We start from the raw sequence: 23,095 nt of genomic DNA on the forward strand, positions 1-23,095 counted from the left end.
CCAGAGCTAAGGAGATTCCAAGACCTCGGTGCCTTCCACCGTGCCCTTAAAACCTTCTGTTTCCAGCAAGCCGGGCTGGCCTAACACTTTTTAAAATGTTTTTAATTGTCTGTTATTGTTTTTAATCATGGGGCCAAATTTATATATATCTTTTTAATTGTATTTTAATGTTTGTAGTTTATGTTTTTACTTGGCTGTTCACCGCCCTGAGTCCTCAGGGAGAAGGACAGTATACAAATTTAAAATAAATAAATAAATAAATAAAAAATAAAAAAAATCTGGGGTCTACAGAATATAGTTTGAAAAACTCTGCCCTATCTATGGGGAGTGGGGGGAGGGGAGAGAGACTGGGAAATTCTCATCTGAGTCCTGGAGAGCTGCTGCCAGTCCCTGCAAACAATACTATAAAGCCAGGAACGCTCTCTAAATGAGCAGCTATCCTACTTCACGGGGTTGCTGTGGAATAAAATCAGAAGAGGAATGTTCTGTATGCTTCCTAGATCTGTTCCTGTGATTGTGATACTGCTTTGCTTCAATTTCGACAGATACTTTTGATTAAGGAGGAGTTTTCAGCATTTACTTTCTTTGTCTTTCCCCTTCCAGATATAGATTATATGATTCTATCAACAAGTTAGTTGTTACTGTAAGCCCCCCTCGCCTGGAGCCAAGAGTGGAAATATTACTGCATAAAGAAGGAACCATTCTAGGGAATGAATTAATTACAGTTTATGGTTGTGAAGGATGGAAATTCGAGAAGCCCTTGCTGCTCCCAAAACTTTCCACTTCAGATCGGGGAGTTTGCTATCCGTTGGTGGCGCCGCTCCTCTCCATCGTCGCCTCCCCCCGCGTTGGTATCCCCTTGACACATCACGCGCAGGTCCCTTCGCGCTAGTTGCTGTCCACAGAAGGAGGTTCTGAAGGAAGGGAATCATGCGGGGCGGGAGGCGAGTATCCTCTCGTCCTTGGCTGCTGCCGCCACCGCCGCCTCCCCGCAAGCTGCGCTGATTTCTCCCTGCTTGGCTGCGGCCGCTGTTTTTGCAGCCATTTTGCACCAGCGGAGCCGGAGGCAGAGAGGGCTGCTGCGGCGGAGCAGAGACATGGGCTAACAGCTGTTGCGGCACAGGAACCAGCACCATGGTGAAGAGGAAAAGCTCAGAAGGCCAGGACCAGGAGAGCGGCCGAGGGGTTCCGCTGCCTATCCAGACCTTCCTGTGGAGGCAAACCAGGTAAGGGAGAATAGGGGGCGCTGCCGGCTAAACCTCGCTGGGATTCAAGGGCTGAGATTCCAGTAATAATTGCTTGCTCTTCGCCCGCCTGTAGGTTCTTGATTCCAAGAGATCGAAGGCAGGGCAACGAAAAGCTACCTTTTCTTTAAATTATCCGCTCTGCTTTAGAGGGACAGTCATTAGATAGCAGCAGAGATACGGAAACCTCGGACTCTTTGCTGCCCTCTACCGTTGGTCTCTATTTGGGGGCTGAGTTAAGATACAACCATGCTCTCTCCTTTTCCTCAGCTTGCAGCCTGATGTCTCTGCTGGCCAAGTGCCAGCGCTGCATGCCATAAAACCACTTCCTCAGTGACCTCTAATAAGTCAGGGCTGCAGCAGGTGTCAGAAGATGTCGGGCTATCCATCCAAAGAAACATCAGAAAATCCATTTTGCAACTGGAGTCAACTGCCAACATTGCACAAGAAGATGAAATCTGGGAAACTGTATCTGACCCCTAGAAAATCATCTCAAGTCCCATGAATAACTTCCCTCCTTCCATCTTACTCCACAGTTGGGTGTGCTTTGAATTGTAGTTTCAGTTACCCATTTTCACAAGGTTTTGTTTTTTTTTTAATTTGATTTATATGCCGCCCTTCTCCGGAGACTCAGGGCGGCTTACAATGCGTTAAGCAATTAAGCAGTTAAGGTTGAGAAAAGTCATACAGTAACCATTACTAAAATGGTTCAGCAAAAGAATAAATCATCTTTTATACTGTCTGTATACATGCATTGTCTATCTATGAACATCCCTTCTTTCCAGATAAAATTGAACATTAACAACCTATGGAAACTCACCCCCAACTCATTAAAAAACTATATTTACCTATAATAAAACATTAACAATGGCAAGAATGAATTCTAACAGGTAATTCTAACATTTCTTAGGGATGTGATTTTCTAGTCTCTTCTAACTGACATAAATGCAGTTCAATGAAAGATTTATTTGATTCACCTAATATTTATGATAATGATTATGTATGTACAATTTAAAGGATTTCATTGATAAAAGTCACTATATAACAAGCACTTTATCTTTCGAAACAGGATGCTCAGCTCATTCTTGCTGACAATTACTTTAATAAGATAAGATTAGTTATGGTATATATCATAGAAGATAATAAGGTTGAATTAAAGATATAATGGTTCACCTCTTCCATAATTACAGGCTACACCTTTTAAAACCATGACCTGTGGACTGACCATTTCTTTATGTCATGATTAGTAGGAATGGGGACACGATGGCATTGTGTTAATGGAGGGTGGACAAGTTCATACTTTTGGTACCATCTAGCTTTATCATTCCCCTCCCTCCATCAGACTTGATTCAGATGTTCATCATGATTTTCCAATATTGGTGGGGTATTAGATTATTTCTTATATGATGAAAAGTAAGTATTACACAAATTAACTCAATTCAGGCCATCCTTTTTTTTTTTAAGGCATATGATAAACATCTTAGATAGACAGCTGGATGAATATTCACTTCCTGCTGCTGACATTTTTGAGGGCTCTTGCAGCCCTGTCCTAATTATTAAAAATGTTAAGTAGCTGCAGAAAAAAACAAAATAAATAAGAAAAAGCCAAACTCAGAGCTGGTACTGAGTATCTTGGGGTCCTGACAATGAACAACCTTACCAGTTTGCCTTGACAGTTTTGTGACTGGCCACATTTGTCATGACAACCATTTTGGGAATGGGCAAGCACCACCTTATGCCAACCAGTTTACTTGAGCATGTGTTGTGCATGCTCCACTGTGTCTGCAGGCTAGAAAATCTAGGGCTCTACTGTCCAATCACATCACTTGTTGCAGATCTATTAATGTTACTGGTTCCTGCTCATATATAACCTGGAGGACCCAAGGACTCAAATAATGACTCTTACTGAATAGGATTTTTTTCCCTTTAGCTGCAATCCCATCCCATATCTATCAGGATATATATCATGTGCAAAAAATGGGATAGGGCAGGGGTGTGCAACTTCCTTGTGGGCACGGAAGAAAAAAAATGCTTTTCACTTTCAAGGGCACAGAGGGATATAATTAGTGATGCAATTATAATTTGGACTGATTATAACATAAATATTTAGCCTTAGGGGGAAGTGGTTAATGGGCCTAAATAGGTATAAATATATTGTGCTGTTCAAGCCCTCTATCAAAAATATTGGCTTTATTTTGGCTGGGTGCCTGAGAATTTTTAAGTGATAAAATGATGCCTTCCTTAACCCTGTGCTATAGTTAAGCCACCCATTTACCATCTAAGTTTCCCTCTCTGAGATCCTAAACTTTATTCAAAATGTGTGCTGGAGCTTACATATCAGGTTCTGCACTTATGGTGTACATTTGCTTGTTATAAGAATTGTATCTTGGAAAATGTTCTCCATAGCAGCCACATGGAGATACTTGCTAGCTTTATAGCATGGGATTTCAAGACCCCTGGTGGCACAGTGATTAGAATGCAGTACTGCTAGCTAATTCTGCCCACAGACTGGAGTTCAATCCTGACAGTCTCAAGGTTGACTCAGGCTTCCATCTTCCCAAGGTTGGTAAAATGAGGATCCAGATTATTGGGAGCAATATGCTGACTCTGTAAACCGCTTTGAGAGTGCTGTAAAAAGTGGATGGTATATAAGCCTGAATGTTATTGCTATTGCTATTTTGAAATGACACTATATATTTCTAACAGGTCATCTATCGATTTAAACACACATATACACTTATATAAACTAAACAATTGTGCCAATGAATCAAAATATTTAATAATATACTATACCTAAAATCCTGTTTTAACAACATCTATGTCTTTTTTCAGTGCATTTTTGAGACCCAAATTGGGAAAGCAATATGAAGCTTCTTGTGTGGTATGTGATTTTTGATGTTCTTGATTTACTGATGTACATGAATTGCTTGCTTTTAACATGAAACTCAGGAAGCTATGTTCAACTCAGTGGGTCAAACATACTACTCATTTCACTACTGATAGTTAAATGTTTGATTGAGACAGGCTAGATCCATGGTTTCCCCTTTGAATGGTGTACTTTTTACTAAATGTAAATTTTAAGTTTTTCACAAGTGATACTTTCAGGAAGAATACATATATAATAAACCTGATCAGGTTTGTCCCAAATAAATATATGAGAGACTACATTAGACATATATTGAATGTTATTGACAACACGAAGCCAAATAATCAAACAATGGCTAGGATCTTTTTGGAGACAGAAGAAGGTTTTGACAATCTAGAAAAGTCTTTTATGTTTGAAGTTTTGAAAAAGATGAGTTGTGGCACTAACTTTTTAAATAGCTACAAAGCATTTTTAAATGGAAAAAATGCTGACTAAGACATGTAAATTGTAAGAAAAGCCAGGCAAAATCAATACTGGGTTTTTGTTGATTTTTTTTTAAAACAAAAAATCATATAAACATTTTCCTCTTAAGATTTTGGTGGTCTCTTATATTATTGTTCTTTGAACAATCTAGTAATACAGTTTCTCCATGTTTATTTAGCTTTTGGATATTGCCATATTTAGAATCAAGGTTCCCCCCCCCGCAGGGATTTACTAAATTACAATTCATCTAATATAATTTAGCCAAGAACAAAATGTCTGGGAGTAATTTGAAGAATTTAGTTCCTTTGGACAAGAACTCACTGTCCAGTTACTGGGTATAACTCTTATTTCATTTCTATTTCCAAATTTGGAAGCAGAAACATCTGCCATCCACTATAGATTCTTGGGTGTCTTTATCCCAGTGAAATGGGAGACAGTTTCAGGTACTAACTGAAAAAAGTTATGGAGGAGGAGATGTGAAGGCAATGGCTTGCCAATTGACAAGAGAACTAGGGCTGGGGACTAAGGGAAGGAGGACAGAGCAAATCTTCCAATTAAAAAGAAAAATCTCTGAGCAAGAAGCCAGGCTTCCACATCTGATAAAATTTTAACAAGCCAGTGTCCGTAAGGTTTTAAACAAAGATCTCACTAAAGGAAACTTCAACAAGAATTCAGTGAAACTCCTCTGCAATTATAGAAACCTAAGAAGTAGGAGGCAGAGAAAAATGGTATTTATTTATTCCTAGTTGTTAAGATTGACTGGTTTGAGGTATCTGATCAGATCTGCTTCAGAACAGATATTTAACAGGGCTGTGCAGCCTGAAAAATGATGAAGTTAATTTATTAAAATAAGATGATTCTTAAACCAGCCTGCTCTTAAAAAAAGGAGGAGGGGTACTTCAATGAATAGCAGAGGCATGCTATGTTTGGATGAGACATAAAACATGACTGTCTAGTTGTTTTCAAATTGTTGTCCCTTTGAGATAGGCCAAGTCAGGAAACAGACTTCATGAGAAGTAGTAGAATTCTACTTTATTGGTAAACGCTATAATAATAAAACCTTGAAAAACTCAATTGTGTGTTTCCTTTCCTCCTTCTTATACTGAGAGAGTTAAGACAGAACCAGATCATGTTTCTTTCTAATATTCTCACATTTTCTCAGCCTTAAATCATGTTTTGCTAACCACTTCCTTCATTCCCATGGTGATCTCTGCGATTCTCTACAGAAAACTTGCCCAATGCTAGAATGTAGACTTAATTAGATAGTTACCCCTCAAAAAAGCATCATTGTGTCAAAGACTTTGAATATGCTCCTTGCTAAAATTTATATCCCAGGGAGTACACAGAGATTGATTGATTGATTGGTTGGTTGGTTGGTTGGTTGGTTGGTTGGTTGGTTGGTTGGTTGGTTGGTTTGTTTGTTTGCAATGTTTGTAACCCATCTTAACCTGAATATTCTGGGTGATGTACCAGAAGAAGCCATGAAAAGAATTGAAGGTAGCCCACCTCAAAACAATACCAAGAAGTGAACACAAGACAACCAGAGAATGAAGAACACATAGAATAATAGCTTTATAAAAAGTCAGGTGTGTGTGTGTAGGGGTGCTGCACAAGGGGAAGCAAAGTTCATGATGGTTTTTTGGATGATGAAATTTGGTTATTGTGAATTTTGGTGGCTTGATATTGAACCAATGGGGGATGGTGGTGGGGTTTAAGTCCTCAAATTCTTGAAAATAATTTTTAAATTGAGCCAAAAGATGCCTTTCCTGATGAGGTCAAAATATTACTAGAAATTACCAGCTAGCTACTCAGGAAAATAAGTTATGATCCACAACCAAGATGGCTCCTGATCTAGAGAAGAAGGCAGAATAAAAATTTAGAGCTTGATGAGTACTGTTAGTTTTCAACAAATGCAGAATATTATAGGAGTCGTTTTTCCATATATATTTTTATACTTTTTCTGATTGTTATAGCTTTCTCCTATTTTATCGTCTCATAGTTTGAGCATATATCCTGGTCTCAACTGCTGCTGCACCAGCAGAGAGAAAGTTGCTGCTTATAAACTTTGTCATGGACATGACCATCATATCAAGTGGGGCTTTTTTTTTTTAGTACAAATGAAACATTTATTGCTTGAGCTACCAGCTGTATATATTAAGCCCCTTCAGGCTTGGTCAGGTTGATCTGCCCTATTTTCCAGGACTGTTCTTGTAATTTTTCCAAGGTCAGAATGACATAACCATAACCAATGAGGATTACATCAGGGATTTTTTTTAAAAAAAACTGAATATATCCTGTGTATTTTTGTGATTTGCCCTGCTAAAGTCACTGAAATATGTGATATTGCACTATTTTTAGAATATCCCTTTTCTATTTCTCATATTTGTCACTATAATTATATCATTTAAAGGTCAATTGCACTTCCCCAACAAGACAGAATACTGTTCAGAACTGGGCCAGTTGCAAGGAGAGGGGCAGTAGACCAAGAGCAGTGTAATCAGGACTGCAGTCCTCAGATCGACTTAAACAAAAGATGATTAATCGAAGCTTTAGATAAAGGATTGTGGATGGAACTTTATAAAAATATGAAATAGTCTTGCCTTTGTCTTAGAAAAATTGTAGTTAGCTAAATCATCAATTGTTTTTCTGTCATTATTTTCTTAAGATGGGAATAGAGATCTAAAGTGATATATTTAATGTTCAAGCCATTGCTAAGAGATTTTCTGGAAAAAATGTACAGTAGAAGATTGATGGCTTGCAGTTCCCATGTTACTAAAACATACAATTATCTGTTTCTGCTCAATGCTAACAAGTAGATAAAAAGGTATTCTCTTGCAGTAGACATTCCTCCTACCAGTGAGGTAGTCATCACTTCTATGACTTGCCTTCAAAAGTTGTGGGTACTTGATCACTGGAGGTTTTTAAGAAGAGACTGGATAGCTACTTGTCTGGAATGGTAGAGTCACCTGCTTGAAGAGGGGGGTGGACTAGAAGACCTCAAGTTCCCTACCAACTCTGTTATTTTGTTATTCATGCACTGAATCCAACATGCACTAATTGGGAACACATTTATTCAAGGGGAGCCCACTATTTTCTGAGTTAATGGTTCTGATGTTAAACTAAACAGGATTTTACCCCATCATTCAATCAGAATGATTGAAATCCTGTAATTTAAATCTCTTTCTACATACACTGATTCTTCATGCTGAATAAGAGAGAATAAAGTTTGGTTTTATTATGGGTGATAACGTTTCTGGTATTTGAAGAATTATCAATAACCCCTCCCTATATTGTTGCTGTTGTTGTTGTTATTTTCTCAAAGCCAAATACTTCAGTAATCTTTTTTCTGAGGAAACATTTTTACCCTTCTATCATTGTTTGTAGGATGTTCTAGTTCCCTGATTATATTAGTTATATTTTTTGAACCTGATCAAGTTTCTTTGAATCCTTTTTAAAATATGGTGTCCAGAACTGAATACAATTCTCGATGTTGAGGGTTCAAGTGGAACTATTACTTCCTATGACCTGGAAATTATACATTTTTTTAAAAAAAAATGTTCTTTTTTGCATCTACATCATTTTGCTAGTTCATATTAAGTTTCTTTGCCTCTATAGTATTCTATATTGGAGAACTCATAACTGTTCCAGTTTACTTGACTGTCTTAGACCATTTTATCAGATTCCTCATCTATCATTTTTTAAGTAAGATAAATATCTAGCTATTTTTGAAAAATTATCAAATTTTCTGGATGGGAATTAACAACAAATTAGAAGCTGACTACTGGTTCCTTGAATATACCAGCTCATGTCTGTTTTTCACTTGACAATTTGATCAAACTGAATAAAATCAAAGATATACTAAGTGTGTTACAAATCATATTTATTGGAAAGTTACAATTTTCAACAATGCTGCCTCTCCAATAGTTTCCCAGCATTGTTATTAAGCTTCATTTTGAGAGCTATATTTCTTGTTAATACTGCTTTTAAAGTTTTTTTCCCACCCTAGTCTTCATAATCTTATCTGTCTTTGTCCTAGTCCCAAATAGTTATTGGAAATTACTATTCCACATATGACCCTCTCAGTCTGAAAATAGATGTAAAACCTGTGTTGCGACTGAATGAGTTGACTTGCAATTCCTGCCAATCACAGTTTTAACAGTGTCCAATAAATAACAGCAGCAAAGTGCATAAAAAAGAGAATATAGTAAAAGTTTCAAAAACCTAAACTAAGGGTTTTTTCTCCTCTCATTTCATTTTAGTCCTTTGAAAGAGTTTTGGTTGAAAACAAGCTGCATGGTCTTTCACCAGCTCTTTCTGAAGCCATCCAGAGCATTTCACGCTGGGAATTGGTTCAAGCTGCCTTACCACATGTCCTTCACTGCACAGCCACTCTGCTTTCCAACCGAAACAAGTTAGGTTAGTGCACATCTGAGATTTTAAAAACAACTGTGGTTAGACATTACTGTATTTTTACTGTAACAGTTCAGATTAAAGATTTATGACTTGCATTTCAGTTCCATTAGAAAAAGGGAGGGAAGAAGGAAGAGAGGGAGGGAAGAAGGGAGGGAGGGAGGGTGTGTTTTCATGCACATTTGCTTTTGTGCAAATTATGTCACAGTAAACTGTCAGGGCAAGATTAACTGATGGTTGTATAGGAAAGGGACTACAATGATGAAAGGAGAAGAATGGTATCTTAAAGGGTTTGATCATGGAGAGTCTTGACACAGGGAGCGGCTTGGTGGACCATGGAAGGATACAGTCAATCACAAAAATGTGATAGAAAGACAGCTAGATTTTAAAACCTACGTGATAATACTAAAAATATTGTCAGCAGTAAAAGTCCTCAGGAAACCGATTATTGCTTATATTTTTACAAAATATAATTAAAAGCATGTTTTCAATAGAAAAACACATGTCTTATCTATCTTTCAATACAATGCAATATAAATACAAGATAAAGTCCAAGAAACATTGTTTAGATGATACCTTCTGAAATATTAATTGGGTTTATTAGAGCATACCATGTTTCCCTGAAAATAAGACCCTGTCTTATATTTTTTTGAACCCTGAAATAAGCGCTTGGCCTTATTGCCATGTGCTCAAAAGCCCAATTGGGCTTATTATCAGGGTATGTCTTATTTTGGGGGAAACAGAGTAGAAAAAATTGAGATGTTTATGTTTTATAAGTAGCTTTAGGAATGATTTAAAGTAGAACAGTTCATGTATTACCCTGTCAGATAAAATGTAATAGCCCAGTACAGTGTCTTCTTAGATGGGCATGGGCAACAAATAAGGAGATTAATTTAGTTGACTGCTGGTTTTGTACAGTAGCATGTGCTTGGTATTATGGTAAACAAGTTGAGTAGAGCTTCTTTTCAAGCTGCACCATTTAATCATGGTCCTCACAATCTTTTTCCATCTAGGACATCAGGACAAACTTGGTGTTGCTGAGACAAAACTCCTTCACACTCTACATTGGATGTTGCTAGAAGCACCTCAAGACTGCAGCCATGACCACTTTGGAGGATCAGGAGACAGAGGGTCAAGCTGGAGAGGAAGCAGCAGTGCCTTTATCCACCAGATTGAAAACCAAGGATCTCCAGGGCAATCAAGATGTGACAGTACCAATGAAGAAGAAGAGAACAGCAGAAGGAAGTTCTTTCAGAATTCAATGGCCACTGTTGAGCTTTTTGTGTTCTTGTTTGCTCCTCTGGTTCATAGGATTAAAGTAAGTGCCTAAAATGGCTGTAAGGCAGGGGTGAAATCTACTTACCTTCCTTACTGGTTCAGAAGCGCACGCTTCTGTTAAAACCAGGAAGTAATGACGCCTAGGTGATGATCGCTACCAGATCGCCAAACCACAGGAAAAATTGGTACTGGATCAGGCAATCCGGTCCGATCCGGGAGCATTTTACCCCTGCTGTAAAGGCTGTAAAGGAAATGGAGTATTTGGCTATCATAAGTAACAACTACTACTTAGCACATCTGGTGTTTGATGGAAGTAGTATGTGGATACAAGAAACTAGTTTGATTTTTTTCTACTATCATGTCTCCATCTATGTTGCATTTATTAGGGAATTTATTTATTTATTTGATTTATATATGGAAGAGTGTGAGGTGATTGCAGGATTTTTTTCCCCCTTTAGTGTAAAGAGTCAACCATCTGGCTTCAAACTCATCCAGGATCCAGATATTTTGCCTGCCATAAATAGAATATCTTTAGAAAAAGATAGTATATTTTTAGAGAGTCACTGAAGCTGTGGAGCTTTGCCTATGTCCTTAAGGTCACTTGAGTAATGCAAATGGGTGTGGAACTTTCTTGGAACTGCTGAAAGGAGCTGTGTTTTCTATAGGATGTTTTCTGCCCTGTGTCCCTTCACTGTGACTTCAGCTTGAGAAGGAAACAACACAGACTCATTCCCAACAGCCTGTGCCTGTGTTCACAGTGAACACAGTATGTTCACAGGCTGTTGGGGCTAAGTCTGTGTTGTCGCCTTCTCAACCTGAAGTCACAGGGCAGAAAACATCCTGCAGAAAACACAGCTCCACAACACAGTCCTTTCAGCAGTTCCAAGAAGGTGTCACACCCATTTATGACCCTGAGGACACTGACAAACCTCCAGGTGGCCTCAACATCTCTCTAAAAGAATACAAATGACCAGCTTTCTACAGGGAATATAAATCCTTCCATTCACCACCATCCAGTCAGAGCTGAAGAAGTTTCTTGAGTAAAACGTCTTCAAAGAAAAACAAGAAAGTCCAGTTGCCTCTTGTAAAAGCATCTTTGGGACAAAAATATGGACATATGATCTTGTTTTCCAGAAACAGTGTCTTGATATTCTTGCATTATCTCTATAACTGAGCTGTGACTACTGTTGCTCCTTCCTTATTATCCAAACTAGTCATCATCTTCATACAAGATCCTGTTTACTTCTCCTTGGGCTCATTCATACTACTCATATGGAGACTGGAAAGCTTAAATTCAAGTCTTCAAAGCATGCTGAGGATTATGAAAAAGGCCATGAATTGTTCTCTGTTTTTCCTCTAAAGATGACTCATTCTTTTTCCTACTGAGCCTTAGTCATAGTTGAGGCATTTAAAGTGACAAAATACCCTTAGCGCTTCTGATCATGTTTTCTGTTTCTGGTTTGGAGGGTGAAGGCTACGTAACACGGCCGTGTTCCCATGACACAATTAGCAGTGCCAGGATGTCCATAAACTCCCACATGCAATTAATTGATCCAACGATTACCATACCCCTTAAGTAATTTGTTTTAATTCCAAACACACTGAGACTAAAATAAAGACTTCTAAATTTCTCTGTCTTTTTTGAGTCCTAAAGAGGTTTCACCAAAGTGAGCCTTTTATAGCTATTCTATCTGCTATTGTTCTGGCTTCTTCTCCTTCAATAGAGCTGCACAGGAGATTAAAAAGGGCAAAAAAGACTGAGATGAACACCAATTCCATGAAACTCTAGTGGCAATAATAGTCCCACATCTCCTTTCATTTTTAATCAAAAAAAGTATTGCCTTCCAGGGGATATATTGCCTGTACTGAAAAGACTTTGCCAAAATATGAGCATTACAGGATCCACAGATTTTTTCTTTACTGGACAATGTAACTAAAGTAGAGGAGGGAGAGATGGTGGAGTAATCTTGCTTCATCTTAATGTTTACGGTAATTTTTGCTTAAATTTTAATTAATTACAGTAATTTTAATTAGATTATCGAATTAAAAGACTAGCTAACCTGGCCTTTTGCTAAGGTCAGATTAGCACTTTATCTGAGTGCTAATTTGGCACCATAAATAGCATATATGTGAAAAAAAATTAACCAGCTTTAGAATTGGAATGTTTTACACATATATCCTTTTTCCTTAGAATAATTCAATAATTTGCTGTATTCTTATTTTTAGGAATCTGATCTGACCTTTCGTCTTGCCAGTGGTCTTGTCATTTGGCAGCCAATGTGGGAACATAGACAGCCAGAAGTCACTGCCTTTACTGCACTTGTTAAACCCATCAGGAATATAATCACAGGTTTGTGTGTTTGTATGTGTTTGTGTGCATGTGTATGTGCATGTGTGTATGCACGTATATATGAGCGCACACTAAAACAAGTTCTTTTCCATCTATATGCACACTATAGTTATTATGACCATTGGATCAGTATAGATTTACAGTATTATCTGCTTGCTTTTTTTTTTAAAAGGATGGCAGTAAAGAGAGGCTTTCTATTGCCTAAACTGTTTTTACCAACAGAATTCCTAGCACTAATAATCAAGCTATTTTGCTTCTTCATTTTTAATATAGCTTTTCCTGGTAACAAGAAAGAAGGAAAAATTGTTGAGAAAACTATCTCTTTGGGTTTTTTAAGAATAAATCTAATCATAGAGGTGGATTGCAATTAGAGGATAAACTTGTGAGATTTTAAAATATAGGTGCCCTTTAAAATGTAACCTTGAGTCACATTCTGAGGGTTATATGAGACTAAAGTACTAAATTACTTGACATGTTCCCATTCCTAGAATTTGACAGGGGGCATGTTTTACATTCTTTATGTACTCATACTGATGGCATGAGTATAGCTTTGTTGAGAACCTTGGCAGAGTGCGATATTGTATGTGAATTCATTTGACTTAATGGTATAGTGGAAAAACTGTATTCTATAATTCATTGATTTTAGCAGTAACATGGAGCTCTCTGGCCTGACTACTCCATGAACTTCCAGAAATAAATACTGTCTTAGTTAGCTAATTAATGTTGAAAATGAATCAGAAAGGGGCCCTGCATTTCACGTAAGCAATGGGTTTTTCTTCAAATCCATTGCAGGAGTAGGTAGGTAGCAAGTGAGCTTAAAGGACACGGGGCAAGATGAGGAGCACAAGTTCTGCCAATCGCTTACATGCTGCAGTATCTTCCATCCAAAGTAGCTGTCTCATTTAGCCCAATGGTAGAGAAATATATGAAGGACCAAAAATGGGAAATATCAGGAGGCTATCAGCCGCTGTCAAAGATTATGTCCCAGCATCTTAAGTACAGTATTAATGATGTAATGTAACTTATAATCATAATAAAGATGTTGCCTAGCTTCACCCAAAAAACAAAGGCAAACGTCATATGCAGTGAACCAATTTTTATCTTTTATGGTACTACTAATGTGGCCCAGAACTTATATCTAACAACTCCTCTCCTAAAAAATCCTAGTTACCATAAATCACTTCTTATAGATCTTAAAGAAGCTGAGAATTGCACCTAACAATTTTAATTCTGATCTCACCCACAATACTATCTGTCCAATATTTATAATAAGATGCAATTAGATTTAGAATCCATAATTCTCGATTCCCTGATATATAGTTCTGTATTGATTAAAGAGGATAACTAGTTACTCATATATGATTAAAAAGAGTGGGTCATTTAAAGTATAGTCTGCTGTCAGAATTGCTAAAGCTTGATTCATGAAGCTTCTGTACTAACACATTGTTGAATTTGCCAGCAAAGAGGAGTTCTCCAATCAAAAACCAGGGTCTTACATGTGAATCACCTAATTTGGATGCTGAGCATACAGAGGTAATCACTGAGGCTATATTGTTTTGGGGAGAGTAATAGGAATCAATGGTGGGAGCAGGGTAAGCAGGCAGAAAAACGCTTCCAAACAGTAGTTGCCACCTGGGCTTGTGATTAAGTATACATTTAAAATGGTAGTTCTATTGTAGCCATTGGCAGAAAATTCAATAAAATGTCCCTGTATAAATATTTATTGAAATTGGAACAGCAATATCTACCAAAAAGGGGGTTATTTGTGTATATAGACCATCTGATTGGCTCCTTGGCTTTCTCCATGAGCCACCTTTTTCTCCTGGCTCACTGAAAGGACCTCCTGACACCAGGAAATGTGAAATAGATTAAGCAAGTCAGTCCTCCCTGCTACCAAGAACTGAAGATTTAGGGGAAATTGCACATAATTCATGTTGAGGTGCCTTTTAAGTTGAGGTGCTGAAGAGCCCATAAACTATTTCAATCAGTGCCTGAAGGTTTCTGGGGCATTGAGTATTTGTTTTATTTTTGTTTTACCACTTGTGTTTTGTTGCACCTAGGATGGCAATTTTTCATCTAGGTTATATCTCAGAGTACAGATGAAGGGCTTATAGCACAGAATGCCTTGCTGTCATAGCGGTAGGAAACTTGGCACTCATATGCACTAGTGTCCCTGCAGCAATTCCTTTGAGGCTTCCAGGCTCTGTATCTGACATTAAAACAGATAAATAAATGGGAAGCTGGAATGCTGCAAAACACAGTAGCCATCAATAGCATCATTTCAAGCAGCTTAGAAAATAAGAATGTTTAGCAATAAAAGAATGATAGACTGCACCCCATTGTATGGCCTGCAAGCATCCCCACCTAGCCAGAAAAAAGGAACAAGCTAACCTGGACTATTAGGAAACATCTTATGCGGGTGGAGGGGCTGACATGGGGCAAGCTTCATACCTGGCCTTCCTGTAAGTATTTGTGACTGGTCATGCTTGCTGCCTCTTTGTGAGTAGGTTGTCCTTCTGCAACAACCATTGTATGACATGTTTACAATATGTCCCCCCCCCAAAAAAATGAGTGTGTGCATATTTTATTTAAAAATGGCATTCTTTTGATGGTTTTGTTCTTTAAGTGACATATAATAATTTTAACAATTCAAAATACAACAAATTCTATGAGCCTTTACCTGCTGTTGGAAGTGATGGTGATGTAATCATCCCCGTGTGGATGCTTGGGTGGTTTTAGGGGTGGGGAATTTTTGGTGGGTGTGGGTGTGTCTGGGGATTGTCATGTGAGTTGGGTCTGATCTGTGGCTGTTATGTGAATTTTGTTGTATGGATATACTGCATATACACGTACAATGACAATAAACTTTATTTATTTATGTACAGTACCTACATATTATTTTCTTTCCATGTCTCATCATGTCCATTTGTTTTCATTCCAGAAGCTCTAAAAATAATTTCAATTTATTTCTAAGACTGGGAAATGCAATTTTTCTTCCATCCTAACTTACAGAAACTTTCAAGACAATATCTGGAGGTTTTCTTGCTTGAATTAGTAGTCACAACAGTATTGATTCCCTGGTGCATCTACACAATCTGCATTTTAACCTTGTTTCTTCCTGGCCTGCAGATAGTGTGTGAATCAACAGAATCAGACTCTGTTCCACCAAGACGAGCCTTTCTGGGCTGCCACCGTGGAAATTCCATTGATGGAAGCATCTCACCCCAAGGGTCCCAAGAGAAAGGAACCCCCTATCCTCGGTAGGCATTCTTCTGCAAGGTTAAAATTTGTCAGTTTCAATTCAATTAGTTCAGCACAGGGTAATTTACGAAATCTTCCATTAAAGAGAACTAGTTTGGTGTAAGAGTTAAGGCGCCCGAATAATTTTATGCTCCTTTACTTTCCTTTATTCTAAATCATCTTTCCCTCCAAAAGTCCCACTGGAAACCCTAAGATTGTAACATGTTTAAAGTACAAGTTTTTCACAGCCATTTTTCATTTTGAGCACAGATTGACGTAGTACAGTAATACAGCTGTATCCACCCAAGTGTCCTGCCAGAGTATAATACTTATACTCCTCAATCCCCTAGCCGTTGTGGAATTGTAGTCTTGGACACCTAAAACACTTTGTCACACTTGAAAGGCTGAACAGAAAACATTTCATTCATAAAATACTTTTAAAAAACGAAAGATAATAGTTCATTTTGTATGAACGGAGGAACTTCTTTATATATTGAGCTTGAAACGAAATACATCTAAGTGCTTAATTTCCTGCCCTGATCTAGCCAGTGGATGCCTTATTTGATAGGACAAACGTGTGACCAACCCTGTTTATCAACCAGGATCCATAGTTAACACAATCTTATTGATGAAATTGTTGAAATGTGGCACCTGTAGCTTACCTGTGAGAAGTCAAAAGGCTGATTGTGCCTTACATATACAGATGGTTAAAAAGAAACAGGAAATCAAATTGGTATTTTCTATGTATTGGGTCCTTTCCCCCCTCAAATATGCAGGTTCAAAATAGAGCAAGGCATTCAGTGTCTGAAACTGAGCTGGGTGGTCACTATGGCAATGAAGCTGCAGGCAGGGTCTCTAACCTGCGTCATTAATTTCTCTTCGTTTGCTGAACTCATTGATCACTCCAAACGGAACTGGAGAGGGTGTTGCCTAGCAACAAGCAGGAACAGAATAAATGTTGTTTGCTCTACTTACTGATCCAGCTTTTATACAATTATTTCTGCCCTTGACGATAAAATTCAAACAATCATTACATCCTGGCCTTTGGGGAAAGTTTGCAATCACTGACTCAGTGAGCTTAGTGTGCAATTAAAATTAAGTAGAAAAAAAATTGTACATTTTAAAAATTGCTGAAAGAGAGAAGAGGAAAGCGAAATAGAAGTGGAGAAGCGGGGAGGAGGGGAACAAAAATAATTTAGAAAAAACCAACACCACTGACTCTAACCAAATGACTTCCAGACCTACTTTGTTGTATTTAATGCAGGAGACAGAACAGAGCTATTGCTATAAATGAAGCCAAGACCTTTCCCAGAATTCCTGAGGAATTACATAATAACTTGCTACTTGTACTAACAGAGGCGTGTTACCTGATTGCTTGTGTCCCATAGAGAGAAGGAAGTCAAAATATATGCCAATGATAAAGCTGCAAATCAGGAAGATTAAAACTGTCATCATCATGTAACTGCTTAATTTAGATAAATAAATTGTAGGGGTTTCTCCTTGCCATGTACAATTTCTTAATATCTTACCTATCTCTTTGAAATAACATAAGGATATTTACCTAGAAATGCTGCTAAGTAAATATAACAATGTTGAAGTAATATAAATGTTTACAAAATTTATTTCTTCCAGTAATTTTGCTAATTTTTCTTTGAGCTAATAATATATTTACAAGAACACATGAAAAATCTGATATGTTTACAAGAACAGATGAAAAATGTTTCACTGAATAATTATTTGTAGATTTAAAAGAATTCAAGCAATAATTGGAATGCCAATTTTTATAAATTTCAATAGAAACTTAATAGAGTTTGTAGGAAGCATAGAGGTATATGACAAAGTATCATATATCGATAGTCTACTCGTTGACTGTTCAAAGTTGCAACAGTACTGAACAAGGAGAATTTATAACCAGTCCTCAAAGTTCTGACCATTTCAGCATACTATTGGTCATATAATTGTGATTCAGCCACTTGGCAACTGGCTTACACTTACAACAGTTATAGCATCCTCCGGGCTCATGAGTCCCATTTGAGACTTTTCCTGCTGGCTTCGCACAAACAAAGTCCATGAGGAAGCCAGCAGGAGGCTCCAGTCCTGCTGCTGTTTCTCCTGAAGGATTTCATACTCCATTGCAATCCTACCTGCCTGCACTGTAATGCACACCTGCCTGCAGACCCACCCCCATAGCGCCTGAACACCTCACCCACCCACCCACACTTCTTGTATGGGACTCCTGCCTCTTTCTGCTTAACAATCCACACAGTTCTGAGATTACGATGGCAATGGGGACTGCTGTGATTGCCATCATTAAGCAATGTGGTCATGTAACATTGTGCTTTATGTCCACATTGCTTACAACAGAAATTCTGGTCCCAATTGCCGTTGTAACCTAAGGACTAAATGAATTTGTCACGCTATTCAATTAATTGAATACTCTGTTAAATTGCCAAATAGTACTATGATAACAATAGTTCTTATTTTATACTATCTATTCTTTCTTTAAAAATTACTTAATAGTGAATAAATAAGGCATGAGGCATAAGGTTAGAAAGAGTTACTTAGGATGAAAATACATTAATTTCTTCAATATGTATTTTATCCTGGTAACCCTTAATAGTAGAAATAAGATGACATTGTTGTAACAAAGTTCTATCTAAAGTGTATAGGAAATAGATAACCTTTTTAACATATTGCTATAACATGCATTTGCAATTTGTTTATTTGTACTGTGAACCACAAATTTGTACTTGTCTTGGGAAACATTTTTTTTTCTGCATAAGGCATGTCAGAAATTAGAACATTGAATGTAATTATTTCAATCAACAGTAATTTATCTGATCTTTCAACTTGCTCAAAATGCCTTTGCTGAACAATTGATTAGGTATTCTGTTACAGGGGCACAATAGGAATCGTTTTTATTTAGCACAGCTAAATGTTTTGTACAGTTCTGATGGAGCTAATTTAGAATGTCTGCCTAAAGGTTCCTTAGCTTTCTTCCCCAAATAGTCTCACTGTTATATTTTTTTTACATGTTTGTTTCTCTGTGAAAGATAATATCTCTGTATTTAACTTGCATTTTATTTATAAGGGGAAAATGTCAGACTTTCTTTCATCTGTATATCAGTTTGCATCTTTTTCGTAAAAGCAGATCCTTTAATGAATCATATAGTATCCAGAAAAAAAATGAGATGACTGTTTCTTACAATAGTCACAATGAATACTTATATTTATTCAGCCATTCAATGTGTGAGATATGAATAAATAAACTAGTTGAAAACAAGGTAGTTTCTAAAGTAGATATCCAAGCATGCATAGAATGGCATATTCAAGGTAAATTTGGGCTCCAGGTGCTTGTACCACATTGGAATGGCTGAAATGTACCACATTGTCCATACTGTTATCAGAGAATACTACATAGGACATGGATACAACAAAGTTTGGTAACCTGCTTTGTAGCTTTTCTATCATAGTAAAAAGCATTGTGTGAAAGCTCTGATTGATCAAAACCATGAGGAGAGCAGAGATCAAATCTATGGATTTAAGTGGTGATAACTAAGCTTTACAGATTAACTTGGAATAAAAGAGTACATTGCAAACAGCATTGATTAATGAAAAGAAATTAAAATAGATGTGTTGAGCATCTGTGAAACTAATAAAAAAGAAAAGATGTAATAGATCTGAATGAAGTGGCATTCAGAAATACATGCTAGGAAATGAAGGTGTTTGTGCAATTATGAGGGGGAAAGTGTTAAAATCTGTGTTAGGAAATATGAATTACTGTCATCTAGATTGTTATGGGAGCATATGAAAACAGGAATCCATATGTTGGTGATACTCGCCTGATATACTGCAATGAATTGTGATAATAGAAGAACCAGACCTGAGAAACATTGTGAGTGAATGTGTTCCAGGGGAGAATATATTGCTAGTGACATGAATGGATGGGCAGGATCAAGATGATAGCATTCAGAAAATATGAACAGGCCATTTGAAGACCTCCAATGAATGGTGACTATTTGATGAGTTTCTCTTTAGTTTCAAATACATAGTCTAAATATAACTGTGTTTTTTTTTTGTTTTTTTTTAAATTTGATTTATATGCCGCCCTTCTCCGGAGACTCAGGGCGGCTTACAATGCGTTAAGCAATAGCCTTCATACTTTTGTATATATTTTTATACAAAGTCAGCTTATTGCCCCCACAAACTGGGTCCTCATTTGACCTACCTTAGAAAGGATGGAAGGCTGAGTCAACCTTGAGCCTTGGAGAGATTCGAACCAGCAGTAAATTGCAGGCAGCTATGTTAATAACAGGGTGCATAGACCACTGTACTATCAAGGCTCTTTAAATACATATAGGAAGAGGAGATATAAAACTAAAATCATTATTGGCTAAATTGTTTGTGATGAATGACCAAGAGAATTAATGAAGAATTCAAGAATGTTCAGAGGTTTGGAAATGTGTGGAAGACAATTTTATTGCAGTGTTGAGAATGGATTTTGGAGGCAAATGAAAAATAAAGGAAAGGAAGAAACTAGAAGAAACAAAAGTGAAAGGAAAACTCCAGGGAGTTCTGTATGTTAAGTCTGTGGTTACAACAATATAATTTTATATATTTGTATAAAAGTATTAAAAGATAGGTTTGTCTCCTGTCAGAATGACTGGAAAGCAGGCAATAAAGAAAGAAGACATGAAACCTACCTCGAATGGAGTGAAAAAAAATGAAGCAGGGTGCCCCATAATTATGTGGTGCTAATGAGAAGGATGAACGTGTTTGGTGGCATGGTAAAATGAAAGAAACTGAACTTATATATATCTGCAAAAAGCAGAATGAATGAAAGAAAGAAATTGTATCTTGTGTAAAGAGAAAGGGTAACAGCGGAAAATGTAGTCAGAAAAAAGAATGGTTAAGGCTTAAAAAGTCAGAAAAAAAGCAAATTCGTTTTGTAGGGAATGAAGCATTGTTTTGTAAGTGGATGAATGGCCTAAACAAGGAGCCACCAGCAGAGTGAACATAATTCAAAAGAAAATAAAGTGATGAAATTATTGAAGTGGAGGAATGCCTGAGGGAGTATTCTATGGAAATATGTTAGAGTAAAACTACAAATGTCAGCAATAAACCTGATGAAAAGTAATACATGCTGTGAACATTTTGAAAAATGATTATGATAAAAATACAGATACCATTATTGGAAAAATGTTAAAATATGGATATGGTTTGTTTACAAGATTGTATCTGTCCCTGACAATTGGAATCATTTTCCTGTGGTATTATTAGGGTTCATATAGGTGTGCAATTTCAGTTAAAACTGACAAAACCAAACTAGATTACGGTAGCAGTTAGAGGATCCTTGTTAGAATACAAATGCTCTCAAAAGGGTATGTTTATCTCAGCAAGGCTTTTGCAGAAAATTCATTAGATGTATTTTACAGTATATATAATTTCACATTTAACATATTTTTTATTAAATATATAAACAGTGTTGAAAGCAGTAATCCATTAACTGGTAGGAGAAGCATTAATGCACCATTGAAACATCAATTGAATTGATGCAACACTTTATAGAGATATGGATGATTAATCAGTTTTCAAACACACATGCTTAGAAGGAATGCCTACAACTAATTGCATTTACAAATGCACATATCTATTGCTACAGGCAAGATAATTGTAGAATAGAATCCTACAATTGGAAGGTCATAAACCTTAGCCTCCTATTTACTGCAAGAAAAGCATCCCTGAAAGTTAGTTGTCCAGATTCTGCTCTTGAATATGATCTGGAAAATTAGTACAAAAAAGTAAAAAATTCTACAACTAAGCCAATTTTATTTTCACTGACTCCCAGAGTTGTTCTGTTCCTGAGATCAAGGAACAGGTTTTAATCTATAAAGCTCTTCTGAACTTGGGACCATGTTATCTAAAGGAATGCCTTCTTCCCAATTGTCCTCAGTGAATCCCAGGAAAAATTTCTGAGGCCTATTCTGGCACCTTCTAATGCTGAGATCCTGAGTAACCAGTATACAGGAATGGCTCTTTTCAGTGGTTGTCTTTCACCTCTGAAATGATTCTCCCGGTATAATTTTATTCTCTTTTCAGCCATTTTTGTTTGTCCATATTTTACTCAATTATTGATTTAATTTTAAATACACGTGTTGTTTAGAATCATTTAAAATACTCTGGTGCCTGCTGCTTGTATTATTTTATCATTTTAGTGTAACATGTTTTAATTCTTGTGTTTTGTGCATTGTACATTTTCAAAAATTATGAGTTTATGTTGTTATAAATCTGGGCAATATGATCATGTTTATATTCAATCTTATGAATCCTTTGCAGTGGAATTTTATCCCTGAACAATGACCCATGGGAGTGTATTCAACAATTCCAAAAAAAGCCAACAATTTTTTGGCAATCTAAGAAGAGTATATTCATGTGTAATTTTAAGATCAGTCCTTTGGTTGGGATTGGGCCCTTGGTTTTTAAGCACAATTTATAAGCTAGCAATTTCCAGAGTATCATGAAGACCTTCTGTTTGAAACTTAATTAATGTAATTATCACATACATGAAGGAGAATCTGAAATGTGTGCCCAGTGGAGATGACAGAAGAATTGGGCAGGTTTTCATGGAATCCAGAGAGAGGATGTTTCTTCCTTCTGAAACTTTCCCAACAATGCTGAGTTTTAAAATTCATGCTCAAGATCAGCTGGGCCCCTTTCATTCTTCTTCACTCTCCTAAGTCTTAGAATAAAAGCTACATTTCATATTAATCAGTTTGTGTTCCCTTTTTTCTAAATAATGGGTTACCACATTTGGGGATTGTCTGTTAAGATCATGCTGATATTAACAACTCTATCCAGGATGAAGAAACAGATTGTTATTTGGGGGCCCACATCTTGATTGTTACTTGATTCCTCAATTGATTGGATTAATGTGCTTCTTTTTGCTCTTTGTAACAGAGTGTCTTTGGTGATCCCACCATGCCAAAGGTCCCGCTATGCCACTTACTTTGATGTTGCTGTATTACGATGCCTGCTTCAGCCACACTGGTCTGAGGAAGGCACACAATGGTCCTTGATGTATTATCTCCAGCGGCTGCGCCACATGTTAGAAGAAAAGCCAGAGAAATCATTTGACCCAGAAATCCCACCATTGCCAAGGCCACGCAGTAGTTCCATGGTGGCTGCTACTCCTTCATTAGTCAATACTCACAAAACACAGGTAAA

General features: G+C 37.1%; 1 protein-coding gene and 1 long non-coding RNA gene across 20 annotated transcripts in view; one reads left to right on the plus strand and one right to left on the minus strand.

Moving 5' to 3' along the window:
- The first annotated feature begins 668 nt into the window (after positions 1-668).
- The window catches only part of UNC80 (unc-80 subunit of NALCN channel complex), a 174,940-nt gene continuing 152,513 nt past the window's right edge, over positions 669-23,095 (plus strand). For all 17 annotated transcript variants that reach the window (XM_060688149.2, XM_060688156.2, XM_060688157.2 and 14 more), the window contains exons 1-8: positions 669-1,226; positions 4,077-4,125; positions 8,853-9,009; positions 10,017-10,321; positions 12,508-12,631; positions 14,091-14,164; positions 15,761-15,891; positions 22,829-23,090. In XM_060688149.2, coding sequence (XP_060544132.2) covers positions 1,135-1,226; positions 4,077-4,125; positions 8,853-9,009; positions 10,017-10,321; positions 12,508-12,631; positions 14,091-14,164; positions 15,761-15,891; positions 22,829-23,090 — 1,194 coding nt within the window. In that variant the 5' untranslated portion in view covers positions 669-1,134. The remainder of the gene's footprint in view (positions 1,227-4,076; positions 4,126-8,852; positions 9,010-10,016; positions 10,322-12,507; positions 12,632-14,090; positions 14,165-15,760; positions 15,892-22,828; positions 23,091-23,095) is intronic.
- On the minus strand, positions 8,951-16,637 carry LOC132710820 (uncharacterized). Of its 3 annotated transcripts, none has more exons than XR_009621543.2 (3): positions 16,534-16,637; positions 15,524-15,577; positions 8,951-9,021 (listed from the first exon to the last, which is right to left on the minus strand). It is a non-coding gene; the product is annotated as an uncharacterized LOC132710820 (long non-coding RNA). The 3 variants fall into 3 exon arrangements; XR_015731201.1 differs by having other exon boundaries at positions 15,524-15,903; XR_015731200.1 differs by having other exon boundaries at positions 8,954-9,021; positions 15,520-15,577.

This window comes from Pantherophis guttatus, chromosome 1 (genome assembly GCF_059756535.1).
Source record: "Pantherophis guttatus breed Tessera chromosome 1, ASM5975653v1, whole genome shotgun sequence".
Lineage (NCBI taxonomy): Eukaryota > Metazoa > Chordata > Lepidosauria > Squamata > Colubridae > Pantherophis > Pantherophis guttatus.